Source organism: Astatotilapia calliptera, chromosome 12 (genome assembly GCF_964374335.1).
Source record: "Astatotilapia calliptera chromosome 12, fAstCal68.1, whole genome shotgun sequence".
NCBI lineage: Eukaryota > Metazoa > Chordata > Actinopteri > Cichliformes > Cichlidae > Astatotilapia > Astatotilapia calliptera.
Genome location: NC_137433.1, coordinates 6,886,401 through 6,906,681, shown reverse-complemented (window position 1 = coordinate 6,906,681; position 20,281 = coordinate 6,886,401). Strand labels below are relative to the sequence as shown.

General features: G+C 40.0%; 2 protein-coding genes across 10 annotated transcripts; both read right to left on the bottom strand.

The window, feature by feature from the left end:
• Nucleotides 1–1,206: 1,206 nt before the first annotated feature.
• On the bottom strand, nucleotides 1,207–16,935 carry susd1 (sushi domain containing 1). Of its 9 annotated transcripts, none has more exons than XM_080287520.1 (19): nucleotides 15,640–16,935; nucleotides 13,368–14,896; nucleotides 13,093–13,236; nucleotides 9,329–9,484; nucleotides 9,063–9,215; nucleotides 7,937–8,116; nucleotides 6,837–7,016; nucleotides 6,540–6,719; nucleotides 5,794–5,973; nucleotides 5,530–5,709; nucleotides 4,860–5,372; nucleotides 4,461–4,625; nucleotides 2,703–2,797; nucleotides 2,441–2,627; nucleotides 2,190–2,283; nucleotides 1,827–2,082; nucleotides 1,708–1,747; nucleotides 1,503–1,596; nucleotides 1,207–1,352 (listed from the first exon to the last, which is right to left on the bottom strand). In XM_080287520.1, exons 2-19 carry the CDS (start codon nucleotides 13,420–13,422, stop codon nucleotides 1,334–1,336), a joined length of 2,871 nt encoding a protein of 956 aa, XP_080143646.1. In that variant the 5' UTR covers nucleotides 13,423–14,896; nucleotides 15,640–16,935; the 3' UTR covers nucleotides 1,207–1,333. The 9 variants fall into 9 exon arrangements, with proteins under 9 accessions (XP_080143646.1, XP_080143647.1, XP_080143650.1 ...); XM_080287521.1 differs by having other exon boundaries at nucleotides 13,368–14,856; XM_080287524.1 differs by lacking the exon at nucleotides 15,640–16,935 and having other exon boundaries at nucleotides 4,860–5,039; nucleotides 5,133–5,372; nucleotides 13,093–13,256; nucleotides 13,368–14,077.
• On the bottom strand, nucleotides 16,588–20,121 carry LOC113033725 (uncharacterized). Its single transcript, XM_026187784.2, has 2 exons — nucleotides 19,875–20,121; nucleotides 16,588–17,631 (listed from the first exon to the last, which is right to left on the bottom strand). The coding sequence occupies exon 2, from the start codon at nucleotides 17,611–17,613 to the stop codon at nucleotides 16,948–16,950; it is 666 nt and encodes a 221-aa protein (XP_026043569.1). The 5' UTR covers nucleotides 17,614–17,631; nucleotides 19,875–20,121; the 3' UTR covers nucleotides 16,588–16,947.
• Nucleotides 20,122–20,281: the final 160 nt, after the last annotated feature.

The following is a 20,281-nucleotide window of genomic DNA, read 5'->3' as shown; positions in this document are numbered from 1 at the left end:
TGCACTTACACTTACTGCAATAGCTACACCCTTTTTGCACATGCTCTTTCTTATTCAGCTATTTATCAATAAGTAACTTATATGTATATATATATATATGTATATGCATGTATATATTGTATGTATTGTGCTATTCCTTACTTTTTGTACTGTCTGTCTTTGTTACTGTTTGAACTGGAGCACTGTAACCAAAATAATTTCCCCTAGGGATCAATAAAGTATTCTGATTCTGATACATTACTTAATAGGCTCACACTTGGCTCTTTAGTGACCATTACTTGAAAAAGCTTAAACACGAAGATAAAACAGATTAGAGGAAAACAAATAGTTGTTTGGGTTAAAATTGTCTCCTTTTTTGGTCAGTTGTTTTGTGGTTTGTATCAAATTTATTTAGACAGTGGCGCAGATTCCAACTTCCAAACCAGCAGGGGTGACTGTCATCCATGAGTATGAATAAACTGGGAGTTTGAAAGATTCCACCAGGCGATTAATGGTGAAGATCATTGTAGCTCACATGCATGAAAAGGAAGGGTAAGAGGCATGATGTTTATTCCATTCATTTTTCAAACTGGTAAGAATCTCATCACAAACAACACTTCTGCTTTTGCAGGAGAACTCTAACTAAAGTGACAAAGGAGTTTCATGCACTTGGAATCGTGTCACTCTTCCCATCTTTGAAGGATCTTTACTCCAAAAAGGGATATGTGAGTTTGCACTGCAGCTGTAGTGTGAGATAAGACTTTCAAAGTGTGAGGGGTATATATATATTTATATACACTTTACATTGTCTGCACTTTCTTTCTTTCTCTACGAGCATTTCTATGACATTCAGAGCATTTCTTGAGTGGTGTGTCAAAACTGTGCAACGTTAATCCAAAACCACGACTGCATCACAAAACAGAGTAGAACTAAGAGGGCCCACATCACCAAGGATGTTTGGTTTCACTGATGACCAGCAAACAACAGGTCAACGTGTGGAAGCCAAGTCTCTTCTTCATCACACCATTGACCCGGACATAGTCTTCCAGAAGTTGAGAGACATTCTGCTCACACACTTTCTGTGTCCTGATGAGTGCTCTGACACATTTTAATGTGCTCTGCAGACAGGAAAGACTTGCTTCTTAAAGGACTTTAGTATCATAAACTGACCCTGAGATCCTGGAACAGAAGAGAGGACCTCTGCACACCCAATAATCACAATGTGAGTCTGTGTCAAAAAATGATTTTAATAAGTTTAATATGGTGATAATATTTAATATAAAATAATAACTATTTACAAAATGTACTGCTAGAAACTCAGGACAGTATTAGAGCACGTCAGCACTCAGGAGCATCATGTCTTCTTGAAACACCTGGAAACAAGGACAGAGGGACGTTATGCTATAACTATGACTATAGATCATTATACTAATATACTGATGGATCAGTGTGTCTACTTAGACATGAAATTATGTTAATAGTGTGAAAATGAAATGTAATGAAGTGTGTGCCATCTTCCATACCAGTGGATACTGTAGCCTCCCCAAATAACCACGGCAACCAGCCCTATGGTAGCTACAGCAGACAGCGATGAAACCCTCAGAGCGTACGATGTAGCTGGAATGAAGAAAGTCTCTGTGACTAAGTGACACTTTGGAAACTGGGGTAAATTGAGAGTGTCATAATGGTGGATAAAATGATCTTGCTGACTGCTTCACAGTGCATTACCTGTTACTTTAGCCCACAGGACACAGGAACTTTTTAAGGCCTAGGAGAGAAGACATGCAGCTAAAGTCCGTCGAACATATTCAGTCATTACTTTTTAACCATAGAATAGCTGCACTCACCGATTTCCACTGACTGACAGCCCGTAAAATGATATAATAGTTCTTGCCACTCTCCAGTGGTGCATTATAAAAGCCACCATAGAGCAGCCCATCTCCTATAGTAAGATTCATCTCTGTTCCAACACGATGGACTTCAAACTGAGCAGTGATGTACTCCGCTGGTGACTTAAGTGTGCTCAAAGGCGGCACGATTGCAGGAGAGGAACAGTTAAACATCATAAACCCCTCTACAGGAAGCACAAACACTTGGTACAAACTGGGAGAAAAAAGACAAAAAAATTAACTCTAACATGCAACATTTCATGATTTTGTTTGGAAAGGATTCAGAGATATCAGATATCTTTCCCCTTGCCATGCTGATACCTTATTAAGTCCAGTGTGTTGGGTGATCTGCGCAGACTCAACGTTGGTAGAGGAGTGTCAAATTCCCTGTAGTAGACAACTGGTCCTGGAGGTACTATTGATTAAGATCATATTATAAAGTATTTTGCTTAGTATAAAGGGACCAAAGAGAATAAAATGCACAATACTTTTATTTATTTATGAAATATATTTGGTACATTGATTGGAAATAATTTTATCAGACTACAGCAGAGTGGAGGTTAAATTGCTACCTGGTAGACTGGTGTTTGTGGTGACAGAGGCTGTGAACTTGGCAGATGTTGCAGTGATGGTGATGCTATAGTTTGTGACTGGAAGCAAGCCAAGGCAGAGCTTCAGCTGGTCTGCTTTGGAGCTCAGAAATCTCTTCCTTTTGTCATAAAAGGATCTCTGGTAGTCCCTGGATCCAGTGTAAGTCACCTAGAAAGTTTAAACCAAATGTGTCATGGAGAAAAGTCCTGGTTGCTAAAGAAGGTAGGTGATGTTTTATCTGACCTTGTAAACCTCTGTGTCCTCCTCGTACTTTTCTGCTTTCCACTGCAGGCAGCTTTCATTAAAAATAAGCAGGTGATTGATAGGTGGTTTGATTTCTGTGGATGAAAAAAAAAGCATTTTGTGGGATATAATGAACATGTCAACCACAGTATTTACCCACTACAGGCTGGTCATGGACAGTCATGCAGTTGTTGTACTGTATTATTATTGTTATGGTCCTGGGTTTCAGAACCAGTGTTTAATTTGTGGATGTAATTCTTGTTTATTATTTAATGTTCCATTTGGTTCTTAGTTTGATTGTGGTTGATGATCACATTTCTTAGTATCCTGAGCCTCAATTATTTGTTTTGGTTAATGATTATTTCATTAATATTCTGCTTTAGGGTTATTTGGCACAGTCACTTATTTTCTTATTCTTTCTATTGTGTCGTATTATGTTAGTCTTTTGTCTCTGAGTAATTACTTCCTGTTTTATTTTACTTCCCTTTTCTCATCTTCCATCATTATTTTCAGCTGTGTTTCCTTTCCCCCACCAACTCTTGTATTTATTGTTTCAGCTTCTCCTTGTCCTTTGTCAAGTCATCCCTCTAACTGTGGATCATCTAGTGCTGAGTTTGCTTGTGTTTGGAATTCTTAGTATTTCCTGATCTATGGATTCCTAGTTTTCTGTAAACTGCTCTGTGGACTCTGAACTTTGTTTAACACCTGGGAAATCAAAATCAAAGCTTACACTGAGTTTTCTCTCTGCCTCCTGTCTTTGATTCTGTAAAAAGCAACAATCCACAAAGCGTATGACAATTATACTGCACTCTTCCATCAGTTCTGTCTTCAGTTAATAAAAACCATGCTCCATTGGACTGAGATCAGCTGATTTACTTGGCCACTGAAGAATATCCCATTTCTTTGCAACATAAAGCTACGCTTTAGATCATTATCCACATGTACTGTGAAGCACGATCCAGTCTGTTGTGCAGCATGTGGCTGAATCTGAGTAGAGAGTAGCGCCTTGTACACTTTAGAATTCATCCTGCTACTTTTATCAACAGTCATGTCATCAATCATACACTAAAGACCTGATTCCACTGGCAGCCATCCCATGCTAAAGCATTGGCTCTGTCGTGTTTAACAGATGGTGTGCTGTGCTTTGGAACATGAGCAGTTCCTTTCATTCTCTTCCCTTCTTTTCTCTTGCCATCATTAAGGTACAATTTAATCTCTTTCTTGCATCAAAAGAATCTTTGCCAGAACCGATCAACCTCTAGTTTGTTTTTTCAGACAAGGACTAATCTGGCCTTCTTGTTCTTGAGTGTAACCAGTGGTTTGCACCTTGTTGTAAACACACTATATTTCCATCCATGAAAGAATTTCTTGGTTGCAGACTTTAACAATCATTCACCTACCTCATCAAGAATGTTCTTATGTTGGCTAGATGTAATGAAAATTATGCAGTCAGCCACTTTAGTTGTCTTCTGCAGTCTTTCAGGCCTTTTGGCCAGCACAGTCCTTTCTTTTAAGAATACTGAGTATTCTGAAGGCCAGTAATCTGTTTTACCAATACCGGTTGTTGATCTGGGTATTATGAAAGGTTTTCCTTTTTGGGGGCTTTTCAGCCTTGTTAACTTGCATCAGAATCTCTTTGGGCCATAATGAAAGATGCACTGAAAAGCTACTAAATACAAGTTAAACAATTGGAATCTCCTCCAGATGACTGTAATGAAACAATGAGAACTGTGGCTTTAACTGTATGCTGACACTTACCTATGCATCTCAGAGTAGCTTTCTGCCACTCCCCGGAGCTCCCGCACACAGAGACATTGCTTCCCCTCCAGCTGTGATATCCTGCCACGCAGCGGTGGATCACAACACTTCTATTATGCCACACGACCTCTGAGTTGGCAAGAAAAGGAGCTGGGCCACATTTAGCTGGAAAATAGCAAGAGTGAATTGTTTAATGACTCAGAAATAGTGCTATTCATTGTTTTTTCAGCATGCACCTAAAGGAAACCAAAATCCTAGAAATAAAGAAAAATATTAAGACCCACAGAGCATGCAGGGACAAACAAATTAATAAGCATGCAAACACATAAACAGCATGCTAATAATCAGAAATAATCATGCTCCCACTGCTGAACAGATACAGAGAGATCGTTACTCTACCTTTGCACTTTATAGATACTTCCCCCCACTTTCCTGATAGTGAACATGTTGACATATTATTCCCACTCTCCTGGTAAAATCCTTCCATACACTCATACAGCACAGTGCTGCCTGGTGTGCTGTTGTGGCCCCACAGGAGGTTAGCGTGGGGGAGGGCTACTGGGGGACCACAGCTTATTTCTGTCTGACACACAGACATGAATGAGCACAGACTGTGGGCTATAAAGAAATGCAACAAGACAGACACACTGTCCAATCCTCCATCAAACATGCCTTTTTTCCATAACAACGACAACAACAGCCCCTGAACATGCATTACGTAATAATCTGCACCTTCACACCACAGATCAATATCCTCCCATAGTCCGTTTTCTCCACATACTGAGTAGTTTCTCAGGCTCCTGGTGTAATATCCCTCTGCACACTGGTAATAAACCACACTACCAATGCGTGATGTGCCATCCCATAACATTTTAGCATTGGGTTTTAAAACAGGCTCCCAACAGTTGATTTCTACAACAAAAAGAAAGCTGGTCATTGTGGGTGATAATAGCTAGATGTATGTTGTCAGCAATGCTTCAATGAGTTTTGAATTGTGTATGGTTAAACTGCACAGGGGTTTAAAATGACTTTACAGTAATTAACACACAAGTTTATAGCTAAATGTCACCTTGACAAAGGATCGGTGCTCCATCCCATTTTCCACTGGCACTACAAACAGATACATTCCCTGTTCCAGCACTGAGATATCCAGGTTTACACTGATAAATAACCTTTGAGCCCACAGTGGAAATTTTATCCCAGTGCATGACTGAATTAGGGATGAGTGGGGGCTTGCCACAGTCAACTTCTACAGATGAAAAAAAATCTATCATTTAACAGAAGAAAATAAACAGTTATTTGTGTCTCGAGAGCGCCAGAAGAAAGATGTTACCTTTGCATGAGATATCTGGTTTTGTCCAGTAACCATTAATTGTGCACACTGAAACATTGTTTCCGTCACTGTGATAAAATTCTTTTTTACAGTAGTAAATTACAGTGCTTCCTGGGGTGGAGCTACCTTTCCACACTTGTCCAGTGTGAGGCAGATTTGGAGGATTCCCACATAATATCTCTATGACGGGATATGATACACAAGGGGAGTTATGGAGGATTATAAAAACAACTGAAAGCACAAGACATTTTAATTTACTTCACAATAAGATATTGAACAATATAGTTTAGTTTGTCATAGCAAGAGAAACAGGTATAATCAAAGGGGACCGACCGGGTCTTAAAATCAAGTGACTTTTTAAAATTGACAATTTAGAATAGAATAGAATAGAATAGAATAGAATTCAACTTTATTGTCATTGCACATGCACAGGTACAGGGCAACGAAATGCAGTTACTGAGTGCCACCTTTAAAAAATCTCTTTAATCTTGAATTATCTCATTAAATCTCTACATTAAACCTTTATTTAATTATTTGTTTTTTTTCAAAAGTCCTTATGATGTTTTCCCGTCTTCCTCCTCTTAGCCTGGTTGAAAGAGGGTTTTTCTTTCCCACTGTCACCAAGTGGTTAATATAAAGTGCCTTGAGGTGACAGTTGTTTTTTCGGCGCTATATAAAATTGAATTGAATTTAATAATTTAATGCTGTTTTTTTTTTCATTAGAAAACAATCCATTGTTTGATTACCTTGGCATGACAAAGTTGGGGATGTCCACTGACCATTTTCCTGACAGGTGGATACATTATTTCCTCCTTTGTTATAAAAGCCGTCTTTACAGAAATAGAGCACAGTGCTGCCAGGGGTGGAGTTATAACTCCACACCTGCCCAGTGAATTCAATTACAGGAGGATTTCCACACAAGATCTCTACAAGGAACGACAATCACCACAACAACGTAACACAAAGGATTCAGATTAATTCGGTCAGTCAATCATTTTCGATTAGAAATAGTCCTCATCAGCATGAAAGTACAGTGACAGTACCTCGGCAGAGCACAGATGGACCCGCCCACTGTCCAGCTGCAGTGCAGATGGAGACATTTCCCTTTCCAACATTATGATATCCAGAGTTACACTGATAAACCACCTCAGTGCCCATCCTTGTGCTTTTATTCCACAGCAAGCGTGAGTGAGGGACGGCAGGTGGAGAACCACAGTCAACCTCTGGGAGCCAAAGTGACATGCTGCGTGAAAATGTTTTCACCTGAAAATCTCCAACAACTCAAACTGATCCATTTCATAAACAATCCTGTCACTGGCTAAAACTCTCTGGATGTTGGAAAAAACATGCAAATATTATTATTATTATTATTAAGCAAGTTTTTACATTAGTAAAAATAATGCATTAATACTCTTAACAAGTATTAGAGTAACTTGTTTCAGCAAAAAAAACCTAAACTAAACATTTTTTAGGTTTATAAGCATATTAGGAAGAAAATCAGCATTAATACACTCTCCAATGTGACACATGACTTTAAGGTTTTAGTCATTTCTGTTTATGGAATTTAACAAAACTTTCAGCACCAGGGGGCAGCATTTCACCAGTGGATGTGTTCAGATATTTTCTGATATGTGCTGCTGTTTCTAATCTCTCGATTTCCTCATCAGGCTTTGCTTTTGTGTCCCTTGAATGACTAGCCTGGAAAATAAAGGTTACATTCAAATGTATCTTGTGGTACCAATTGGTATCACGTGCGGCTCTCGTTCAGCTTCAGTTCATATCTCGCACATTTCATAGATGCTGTGGAAATAAAATTATTGCGCTTGTTTCTTCACATCTGTAAAAAGTCATTGTTAATTCTGAGAGGGTTAACATATTTTTAAACAGACAAATGTACAATAAGGACCTTTAATGATGTATTTTTAAATGGGTACCTCATCAAAAGTGACCCAAACAAAAGAGTAATGAGCTTAATGATCCTGAAATCCTCTGAATAAGTAAAAATTTGGCAGATAATCACCTTGAGATTCACAGTGTTGTCTCCAGTGTTAGCATGAAAATATCAGTGAATGCATTTTAAAACACATAATGTTAAGCAGAGCCGAACATCACAACAGCTACAAGCACCAAAGAGTTTCATTACCTTCACAGACCATGTCAGGTTTGCTCCACAGACCCTCAGCACCACACACAGAGCTGTTGTCTCCCCTCCTCCACACAAAGCCTTCATCGCAGATGAATGTGGCCACGCTGCTGTACGTAGTTCCTGTGACTGGCACTAGCACCGTGTCCTCCAGTAGTGCAGGTGGGCCACAGTTAACAACTGAGCAGGACAGGATTATACACAACTTAGGTTTACATCCAGCTTTTCTTTACAGCAACTGGTTGCATGGATTTAATTCAAGATTGACTGTCATTGTCTAAGGAGCTTGGTAAGAAAAGCGTCTGGACTTCTTTAAGTGTCCTGACGATGTTTCATCTCTCATCTGAGAGGCTTCTTCAGGCATCTTACCTCACAACACCTACAACATTTCCAAACACCTTGGGCCAGCAACTTCATAAACGCATGGCACAACATAGAGCAACCTCGACAGGTCAAGACTCAGCTGTACGTTTGCATCTAAAGGTCAGAGGTCACTCTTTCGAGGATGTCAGTGTTCACATTTTGGACAGAGAAGACAGATGGTTTGAAAGAGGAGTGAAAGAAGCCGTCTATGTCCACTGTGAACAACCATCTTTGAACAGAGGGCGGGGCTTACAACACCAACTGTCTGCCATCTATAATCCAGTTGTGAGATCCCTTCTCAGACGACTTAACGCCCACTCACATCCTGGGTCATTTGTTCTCAATAAATCACATGACAGGGTGGGGTTAGGTTTCACAATGGGTTCACTGGAAACCTTGGCTGATTGTGACCCACACCCATTTTCACACCTTGGCTTGTGTGATTAGGGGCCCTGGGCCCTCTTTGGGACACTCCCAAAAGGGCTTAAAAATCTGGGAGTCTCCACCAATTGCTCTTAGAACTGAAGAAGCTTCTTGGATGAGATGAAATGTCTTCAAGAAACTTAAAGAAGTCCAGACACTTTTCTGTCCAAGCACCTTAGACTACCATGGCCTGGATGACTGAGAACCTTCACATTGGCCTTCATTATAATAGTAACCAGATAGTAGTGTGGCAGAGCCAAACCGAGAGCCATATATTTTTGACATTACACCAGAACTCTAGATGAGTGACAAAATGTCCTATAAATACATATGAGCGCACCTTTGCAGGAAGCTTTGTCTCTCAGTGGGTTAAAGGGTTCTACTCCATTGTGGATTTTGTATCCAACCTGGCAGCTGCAGTCAAAGCTGCCCTCAAGATTCCTGCATTGAGCTCCCTCTCCACACTGCCCTGTGATCCCGCACTCATCAATGTCTGCACAGCCAAAGAGAGATGATGAACATGTGGCTTAAAATTTGCTCATTTAATAATGTATTTCTAATATCATAGGTGTTGCTTAAAAAACCCTGGGTACAGCGCAAACTCACCCTGGCAGTGGGTGCCATCATTTGGGATGAAAACAGCCATGTTGTTAGAAGGGCTGTAGCCGGCCAGACAAGTACAGTAGTAGCTGCCAAAAGTGTTGTGACAAGTGGTGTGCTGGCCACAGATCTTACTGGATCCTATCTGACACTCATCTTTGTCTGGAGAAACAAAGAAAACGATCAATAAGAATTTTTTTTCTGCAAGTCAAAGGTGTGGAAAAGGTCCATGGGAATAATTACCATTAGAGTTTATAGACATTTTCATAAACCCAAATAATGTGAGATAAGTAACTGCATGATAGAATATTATGGTTAAAATATATACTTTTTAAAAGAATAAACTAAAAAAGAATTTTTTTTTAAGTATTTTAATAAATAAGTTGTTGTTTCAAATCTCCCTAATGAAATTAGCATTGACCCTCTACAAAATACAGTGGGGCAAAAAAGTATTTAGTCAGCCACCGATTGTGCAAGTTCCCCCACTTAAAATGATGACAGAGGTCAGTAATTTGCACCAGAGGTACACTTCAACTGTGAGAGACAGAATGTGAAAAAAAAATCCATGAATCCACATGGTAGGATTTGTAAAGAATTTATTCGTAAATCAGGGTGGAAAATAAGTATTTGGTCAATAACAAAAATACAACTCAATACTTTGTAACATAACCTTTGTTGGCAATAACAGAGGTCAAACGTTTACTATAGGTCTTTACCAGGTTTGCACACACAGTAGCTGGTATTTTGGCCCATTCCTCCATGCAGATCTTCTCGAGAGCAGTGATGTTTTGGGGCTGTCGCCGAGCAACACGGACTTTCAACTCCCGCCACAGATTTTCTATGGGGTTGAGGTCTGGAGACTGGCTAGGCCACTCCAGGACTTTCAAATGCTTCTTACGGAGCCACTCCTTTGTTGCCCGGGCGGTGTGTTTTGGATCATTGTCATGTTGGAAGACCCAGCCTCGTTTCATCTTCAAAGTTCTCACTGATGGAAGGAGGTTTTGGCTCAAAATCTCACGATACATGGCCCCATTCATTCTGTCCTTAACACGGATCAGTCGTCCTGTCCCCTTGGCAGAAAAACAGCCCCATAGCATGATGTTTCCACCCCCATGCTTCACAGTAGGTATGGTGTTCTTGGGATGCAACTCAGTATTCTTCTTCCTCCAAACACGACGAGTTGAGTTTATACCAAAAAGTTCTACTTTGGTTTCATCTGACCACATGACATTCTCCCAATCCTCTGCTGTATCATCCATGTGCTCTCTGGCAAACTTCAGACGGGCCTGGACATGCACTGGCTTCAGCAGCGGAACACGTCTGGCACTGCGGGATTTGATTCCCTGCCGTTGTAGTGTGTTACTGATGGTGACCTTTGTTACTTTGGTCCCAGCTCTCTGCAGGTCATTCACCAGGTCCCCCCGTGTGGTTCTGGGATCTTTGCTCACCGTTCTCATCATCATTTTGACCCCACGGGATGAGATCTTGCGTGGAGCCCCAGATCGAGGGAGATTATCAGTGGTCTTGTATGTCTTCCATTTTCTGATGATTGCTCCCACAGTTGATTTTTTCACACCAAGCTGCTTGCCTATTGTAGATTCACTCTTCCCAGTCTGGTGCAGGTCTACAATACTTTTCCTGGTGTCCTTCGAAAGCTCTTTGGTCTTGGCCATGGCGGAGTTTGGAGTCTGACTGTTTGAGGCTGTGGACAGGTGTCTTTTATACAGATGATGAGTTCAAACAGGTGCCATTCATACAGGTAACGAGTGGGGGACAGAAAAGCTTCTTACAGAAGACGTTACAGGTCTGTGAGAGCCAGAGATTTTCCTTGTTTGAGGTGACCAAATACTTATTTTCCACCCTGATTTACGAATAAATTCTTTACAAATCCTACCATGTGAATTCATGGATTTTTTTTTCACATTCTGTCTCTCACAGTTGAAGTGTACCTCTGGTGCAAATTACTGACCTCTGTCATCATTTTAAGTGGGGGAACTTGCACAATCAGTGGCTGACTAAATACTTTTTTGCCCCACTGTACTTCTGGATTTTTAAGAGATGGTGCAGAAAACTACATCTGTTCAGAAGGAAAAACAATCTTGGAATCTTACTGCATCTGTGCAAAAGGAAATAGCTGCAATGGACAGATGTGAGGATATCAGTGGTTACACCTCTGTGGAGCAAAGAGGATGCAGGCTGTATCAGAAGATCAGGTTGTCTGATACAACATAAATCCTCTTTATTGCATGAGGGTGTAACCATCAGTTTCCTTGTATCTGTCCACTGCCAGCCAGTTTATTTTTTGTACAATATCCGGCCAACTCTTCCAAGTTCATATGACTCCACATTTCAACTTTTTTCTCAAAATAGTATTTGGACTTTAATCTATTTTTTAAAAAATTGGTTTTTTAATCTGGCCCGAATACTCATTCCTTTTAGTGGTATGTATTAATACAACTCTGTAATTATTATTTTTATACTTCTTACTTATTCACGCCTTTATTAAACTTGCTAAACCATTTCCATACCCCTCAGCATTAGTTGCATTTTGTGTTTTTGCTAATTATTAAATGTAATATGATGCTAACATGCTAAATTAACATCACTGCGAGTATTAGTCACTTCTAATTAGCATTTAGCTCAAATCACCTTTACCCAAGAACAACCCATATAGGTACAACCTCATAGAGCTGTGAGTATGGATTTAGCTGTGTCTAGGTTTGGCCTCTTGGATAGTAACTAAACCATTTCCATACCCCTCAGCATTAGCAGCATTTTGTGTTTTTTTTGCTAATAATCAAATGTAATATGATGCTAACGTGCTAAATTAGGATCACTGCGAGTATTAGCCAGTTCAGATTAGCATTTAGCTCAAATCACCATTACCCAAGAATAGTCCATACAGGTACAACCTCATAAAGCTGTGAGTATGGATTAGACTCTGTCTAGTTTTGGCCTCTTGGATAGAAACTATAATAAGATATACCTTCAAGTGTCAGGAAGCAAGGGGTTGTTAACATACTGAGCAAAGCAACATTTGGAGCTATATTTGTAGCTTGTGAGCTGCTAAATACTCCATCATGCTCACCAGCTTATTAACCTCGCCTGTGGCATAGCCAGCATAAAACATGGTTATAGCTTCAGGCTAGGAAAATAAAGCCAATGAAACTTTGCCTTAACTCATGTAACTTCCAGACCTATTGAAGTCTTTCTGATGTGACCTCTATAAACACATTAAACTCTGTAAAAACTAGTTTGGGGTCATATGGAATAAAAATGGCATCTACTTTGTTAATTGTGGTCATACTCTTGTTTTAAAATGATTGCCTGTGATATAAAACTTTGGCTAACACTTTGTCAATCAGACCGCCTCTTCTCCTCACATCCCTCATTTTGCTGCCAAGATGCTGACAGTGGAGATGTTCGTGTGAAAACTGTACAACAGGTAGATACGTGTAATGTTTTAGTCTGTGGGCTGTTTGGTTACATACTGTTTGATTGCTGTGCAGCAGCAGAGTGCTAACAGATCACTGCTGTTGCTAGAAATGATCCTGATGTTGGCGGTAAAAAACGATAAATTTGATGAAACCAAAATAGTTAGCATAAAGTCGTTAAAGAGCTGTTTGGAGTCTTGGAAAACTGTACAAGTGGATGCTGATTCGCTGTGGGTTTATCCCTATGAGCAGCCTCTTTTACATTACATAAAGTTACTTGATTAATTTTTAATATATTAACTGGAGCAGCAGTACAGATATTTATTTTTTTCCTACCTTGACAGAAGGTTCTTCCATTTCCAACAAAGCCGTACTTGCAGTTACAAACTTTGCCCGAGCCATCTGACTTGTCGTCACACGTGGCATTAGCATGGCAGGTTGAGCACACATCCAACAGACTCTGACCCTCTGCTGGCTTACCTGAGAGGATAGAGAGGACTCTTCTCCAATTATCATGTTGATACTTAAAGTTGTTCATTATGTCATATATATCATAGGTTGTAATTATAAAATCAGAATTGTGGGGAGAAAAACGTCACCAGGATTCTCACCTGAAAAAACGAAGAGCAGAAAGAACACAATCATGCTTTTGGTTCCTTCATCCATCCTTCCAGTCTCCCCGTGGACTTCACCCGACACAAAACCTCTTCGTCCTCATCTTCGTTTTTTCTATTTTTTTATTTTTATTTATGTACTTCCTTCTTGTGCACCATTATTAAGCTGAGCGCATTTGATAACCAGAATTGTGAGTGGGTGAGCTGAGGTCACCCTGGGAAAGAAACTCCTTTCTCAATGGTCCTCTAGCAGTTTTGTGGTTTTAGCTGTCATCGTCTGGCATGTTCAGTTACTACTCGCATCTGCAGATGATACGTTCACTACTCACAGTGGACTGCCCACTCAGCTGTGGGAGCTGATAACAGCTATATTTGGCCCCATAAACCTGCTGAATTTCCTCTTAAAAAACATGGTGTCACTTTGTAACAGTTAGTTTTGTGCATATTAAACTCCTCATTACACCAGTTTGGTGTTAACCACTGACACAGCTCTTATGGATTCATGAAGGTTAAGTGCAGTTTACCCGATGCTAAGTGATGGCTCACTTAGATTAGACTCCATAAATATATAAGCGGTGTTTTAAGTTTTTGTATTTATGTTGAAACTAGGGGTCTGCAGTGGGTGATGTGGGAGGGGGAGATAAGTCTGATGAGCTCCTATCTCTCTGCCCAGCAGGGTCCTAACTGGGGTTTTCTGTCACTCAAATTAGTAAGCTAAACTCTTCATAGCTGTGGCTCTGTGTGTCTGTGTGTGTGTGTTTATATATTCACGGGCCAGTTTTAGACATTTTTGTCCAAACTAAAGATCAAAGTGAAAACTGTGTGTTTGTGTGAGCACACATCAGGTCTGGGTAATCACAAAACCATTAGTTTAGTCAAACATCAAGGAAGTGACCCCTTTGAACAAATGAGTAACATCACGTGGAAAAGAGAGAAAATAAAAAATAAATGAATAAAAAACTGAATAAACTTACAATCCAATAGTACATGATTGTTTAAATACACAGTTTATATAATTTTCTCCTCAAACATTTCACATTTTCCCCAAAAGGTTGATTCTGTTCATCTGGACGTAGAGTTTTCAGTGGGAGAAACGTTTCGTCACTCATCCAAGTGACTTCTTCAGTCTCAGCTGACTGCAGGTTTCCCCAAACTTATAAACAGTAGATTTCTACAGTGACTGAAACCAGCCCACTGAATGAACAATGGGCTGTGAGGTCAGTTCCTTGATCATTAATATGCAAATTCTCATGACGAATGATCAACAACCATTGATCAGTGGCCAGAAGTACCATTCACAGAGAGTTGGGGAATGGCTTTAATCACAGCATTGTAAGATGGTAAAAGATGTACCTTTAGGCCCCCTCCTCGATTCAGAGATGGTCTTTCCCTTTTCACGTAAATGGCCTCATGACTTCGTGCTCAAACCAGCTTTCCTCCCCATTCAGGATGTGTACATCCTCATCATTGAAAGAGTGTCCACTGGCTGGTAAGTGTCAATAGGAAACTTTTTGGGATTTGCTTACCTGGATGATTGAGCACGCATCAAGACATTTCACATTTTTACTACTCAAAACAATACTGAATTTATACTTCTTTATACTTGGTCCTTAGAATTATATTGCATGAAATAAATGCAAAATGTCCAACCGTTATGAATAAATAACAATTATATTTATGTAAGTCTATGGGACATACAATATATGTAAAACATGAACAAGTGTTTTTCCTTTCTTTTCCATAAGTTCCCTCAAGTCTGAGGGGAAAACAGTATTTAGCAAGGTTTCAAATGATGTAAACATCCAAATAGTTCCTTTTAAAACTGAGCTTCCTCAATAAAACATGCACAAACGAACAATAAACCATGTAAAGAAGCAGACTACAAGTTCAAGCTTGTCTCAGCCTCAAACTCATCATGTGACAAGCATGTGTTCGACCCCTGAACTGAAGACAGGCCTCTTACACATGAAAACGTGCATAAACATGCTAATTTATTCCTGATATTGGTAATTCCTTATCATCAGCAGATTAGACTTGAAACTCTCAAGTCTCCAGACAGCTGATAACAAACTGGCTAAACAACAACAGCTGGTTAAAAACTAACATTATAAGCTAACCAGCTAATGTTAGGGCAAGTGCCCTAAAAACACAGTTTTCCTCTGATAAACAGTTTGATTACATTCTCACATTGTATGAGAGAGCAGACCCTAACAGAGGCTCAAAGCACTACTTTCTGACAGAAAAGTTAAAGATATCCTCAAGAACTCACCTCAGAAATACTGCCATAGGACAGAATTTAGCATTGCTGTCTCGTCGACTCTTTTTGGGCTCCTTTCACAAAGGTCTTCAGCCTCTTCCAAAGCAAATAGACATGGATACATATAGACAGCTGAAATAAACAGGGGATTGACAGCCTAGACTCACTACAGATAAACAGTGGCCAGAGCTGATTGTTCTACAGCAGCTACTGTAGCTAGGATTATGCACTTGAATTGAAAGGGTAACAAAATATAATCCAGTTGACTGCAATTTACTGACATCTAGTGGTGAGGTTTTACACACTGTACCTTTAAAATAATCCCAAAGGTGAACTCCAGACAGTCTCAAAGAATCAAGTCTGTCTGAATTTGTCCTTCTTTAGAGATCGTTTAAGTTTGTATCAGTCAGGCTCTCACTATAAATCACATCAAGAGCAGAAAATAACCACTCACTAGCTCCGTTCTGGTGTGAGAGTAGCACAACTGGACATCATGCATACCTTGTGCTTTCAGGTAGCTGCTGAATAAAAACAGCAGATCAGAATGCACTGGCTCCTGCATTATCACACACAAAAACGTAGTGTAATAGCCAGAGAAGTTCATGGACACAGCGCATGTAAGGAAAAAAGGGTTGTATCTTAAAGAAACACACAGTTTGTATCTTTGAGTTCTGACAAATGTGTTTCACATATTCCTTCCAAATAAAAATAACACTCAGGTGGCACTCAGTTATTTTTGCCTACGCCAGCTGTTGATGAGCACTGAACCATTGCGCCAACATATTTTATGGCGAGGGAACAATGCAGTTAAAAAGAGGATCTATTTGTAAAACAGGATCCAGGGCAACCTAAACCTAAGACTCTCTCTGCATGATCAGTCATTGTGATCTTTGTGCACTGCTGTTACAATTATTAGAGGTGGCGTTATCTCAAATGGACAAAATGAAACTGGGACATTAGTAATATAAGTAGGCGGGACATTTTAATACTGAAATTTCTTATATTTTTTGTTAGCACCTGATATTTCAAGAACCAGCCGTTTATTGCAGAAACATGCATGTATCAAATCGTTCTTACTGTAACTTTTATCAAATGCACCATACTGTTTCCTACATTTCATATTTATAATGAAAAAGCAGTTTGACTGAAACACATTAGTGGTTGATGTTTGAACATGAACATGTTTTGCTGGTTGCTAAAAAAGCATGTCAGGAATGTAATCTTCTTCTGCTTCCCATACCACGAGTGACTGCTCAGGTTTCTATCACAGACAGTATCACGGTTCATATGATGGACACAAAGCTGTGAGATCCTGAAGGGTCATAAAAGTGTGCACAAACAGCAGCTTTTCTTTTCATGTGCAGCTTCAGGCTCCTCAGGAGGAGGCGCGTCAGGAGCAGATGTTTCCTTGTACTCTGACACTGAACCGCTGGAGGTGGACAAAAGCCTGCTGCACACCAGGTCTGCAGCTTTTCCATCCATCAAGGACACGTCTGTCACTGTTTTCTCTCTTAGCGACATATCCCCGTCTTCATCATCATCTATGAGCACAAACTCCTTGAGATAAACCATCCCCACTCCGTGGAGACTGCGGCTCTCTGCTGACTCCTCCGTACTGCGTCCATCCACAAAAGTCAGAGTTGAAGTCTCTGTCAGGGTCTCATGTGGGTCTGTTGAGTTGTCTTCTGGCCCCGAGTAGCCCTGGCTGCTTGACTCCATCGTCCTTATGAAGCTCCTGTGGCCAATCTCGTCTTTCGTGCTGCGCTTTTCTTCGTGGCTGATGGAGTTGATGTCTGGAACGTTGGCACTAGCTCGGCTGGAGAGCTGGTCTCTCCTGGGATGAGAACTGTTTTCTGCAGCATGACCATTTCCAGAATGCATCTTGAAGGCCACCTTCTCATAGTCATGGTAGACCTGCACACTGCTGCTCCCTGTTGGGGAAGAAATGGGGATGCTGGCAGTGTTTCCTTTTCCTTGCTTCTTCATGTAAATCTGCCTTTCACACTGAGACCAAACAAAAAACTGGAGGTTAGCCTCTGACCTTAGAAACTGTAGTCTGTTCACTGAGGATGACTGCAAGACTCAGTTCAATATTATTTATGTAACACCAGCTCACAACAACAGACACCTGGGGCTGGTTTATTTTGTGAGCCCAAAACAATATAGAATAATCCAGTAAATAGGCCTTCCTTTTTTGTAACAATATGAGAATATTTAGCAAACAATAAATACTAATATAATCATTTTAAGATTACTACTACATAGTAAACAAAATGGTCTAAATGAATAAATTATGACATCCCTGCTTTTGGAGGGAAGCTTATTGATTTTATGAGTCTGCATTGTATGTAACGGGAAAATTGTTTTTGCTTTGCAGATTCTAGAAAAAGCAATACAGTTCAGTTTAGGAGGCCACATACCTTTGACCCAGAAAACTGGGGTTTGTGCCCTGAATTGTATCATTATTTTATGTATATTGTGTTCATTCTTTTTTAGTTTTTTAAGACTTATGAAATCTGTAAAAAAAACCAAAAAGTCTTTGTTCACCTGGATGGGTATTTTATCTTTTAGCTGTAATACAACTGTATGAATCTGATGAATTTCCACCAAAGAAATTAATTGATGCCAATGTCAAGAAAGTGTCAAGAACATGGCACTACAAAATTACTGGCCCTCTGACGTCTGAGGGTCTGTGAAGATCCATCACAGGAAACAGTGATGTGCAGAGCATCACCTGACTTGAACTGCTTCCCACAGAAATGCTCCAAACTCCTCAAACAAACAAACTGGCATCATGACCAACATGGACACTGATGGTGCAAAATAAGCATATGTTTGCATCATGTATATTAAAATGCTTGATAGTATAATTAAACCCTCTGACAGGAAACAGTTGTTTTCTCTTGAAGGGAAGGAGTATGTAATCGTTTCCATTTGTTTGTCTGTCTGTCTGTTCGTTATCGGTCCAGTGACCACAGTTTTAAAGATATCATTTTTAATGTTGTCTATCTAGACTGGCTAAATATTTGACCTTGACCTTCACTGTTAGTGCCCACAATCAAAGTTGACCTTGAAAGAAATAGTCAAGAAACCATGGCTGGTGTCACATATCTAGTTATTACTAAGGTCTGAATAAAGGTGCTGCTACATGATTTGAGGTCAACAAAATTTACCCCTACTTTATTTATTTAATTTTTGAATTATTAATGCACAATTACAAACTGACTACATCATGCAGTTACATTATAGTACAGTGTTTCGCTAACAGTGTAACTGGGGCAACAAATAGTGGACTTGTTTTATGCGCTGGCCTCTCTGAATAAATAAAAGAAGCCGTTACTTTTAAAGGAAGCAAAAATAACCTGAATTCCCGAAGGACCGGCTCTGTGAAGGTGGAGACAGATGAAGGCCTCAAAAGTGCTTTAACAAACCAAGGAAAGTGAGTGTTTGATCTCTTTTAAACACACCTTCCTCCTCCCCTGCTGCCACACAGAAACATTTCAGATGAAGTGATAAAGGCACTGCTCATCAGAGCATCCTGGAAATCTGCCATCCTACTTATGGGTGTGGAATGCTGACAGATTCGTGTCAGTGGGCAAATCTTCAAGCTTTAGTCCCGTTTTAAAGAAAGGACAAGCGCAAACAAATGCAAATGGGAATATGCAATAAATATGCACACTGGAAACTGTATTGAAATACTTTTCTAGAGGATTTATAGCTCTGTGTGCTAAATGCACTGCACTCTGCACAGGAGCTTTACAAACTGACCCTCTTACACTTGACTGACTCCTGCAAGACAGAATTGGGACTCTATAAATGAATAATATCTGCAGTGTACATGTTGGAGTGGGAATGCTCCAGTTTGTAGAGGTGACTGAGCAAGAACAAGAACAGATGAAAAATAGATAATGTTTTAAACACGTTCATTGGTTTATGGCTTTAGCTTCACATGGCTGGCGACTCCTTTTGTCTCAGCAGTGAGTACGAGCAGCCTGGGAGAAGCGTTATCTCTGGGAGGAGGAACTATGTGGCACAGCCAGGAGAAAATGGACAATAATTTAATATCACAGAGTTGACTTTTTAAAAATGTTGGGCAGTATAGAGTACACTTAATGTATGATGATAGCTATCTGAACGCTAACATTACTTAAAACTGTCCTTTACACATCAAACACACAATTGATGCAACAATGAACATCCACATTTCTGTAAAAATACACATCAATTTAATAAAAACATGCCTTTACCTTAAGCTTTTTAAGCCTGAACTCTTCCCCGGGTCGATGTAAGGAAAATCACATGGCATAGATGGGATGATCAAGCAGGCTTCCTCCTGCTCTGCTGTGCCGCTGGCAAAACTGATGTCTCCTGCTTGCAGAGTATTCCTTGTGGTCTACAAACAAGAAATCCTTCACACACGCCCTCCCCTCATCGTATCCACTACAACTGCTCACAGCTGTAGCTGCACAGAGGCAGACTCGACGCACTCACACCAGAACCTGTGTGTGCGTCTCTTATTTTAAACTTTGTGATTTTCTAATGGATTGACCTTTATATTGATTCTGCTTCACATGTTAACCATCCAGAGTTGACTTTTGAGTTTTCATTAAATTAGAAATAGCAAAAAGGCAAACACCACCCAAAACAAGGAAAT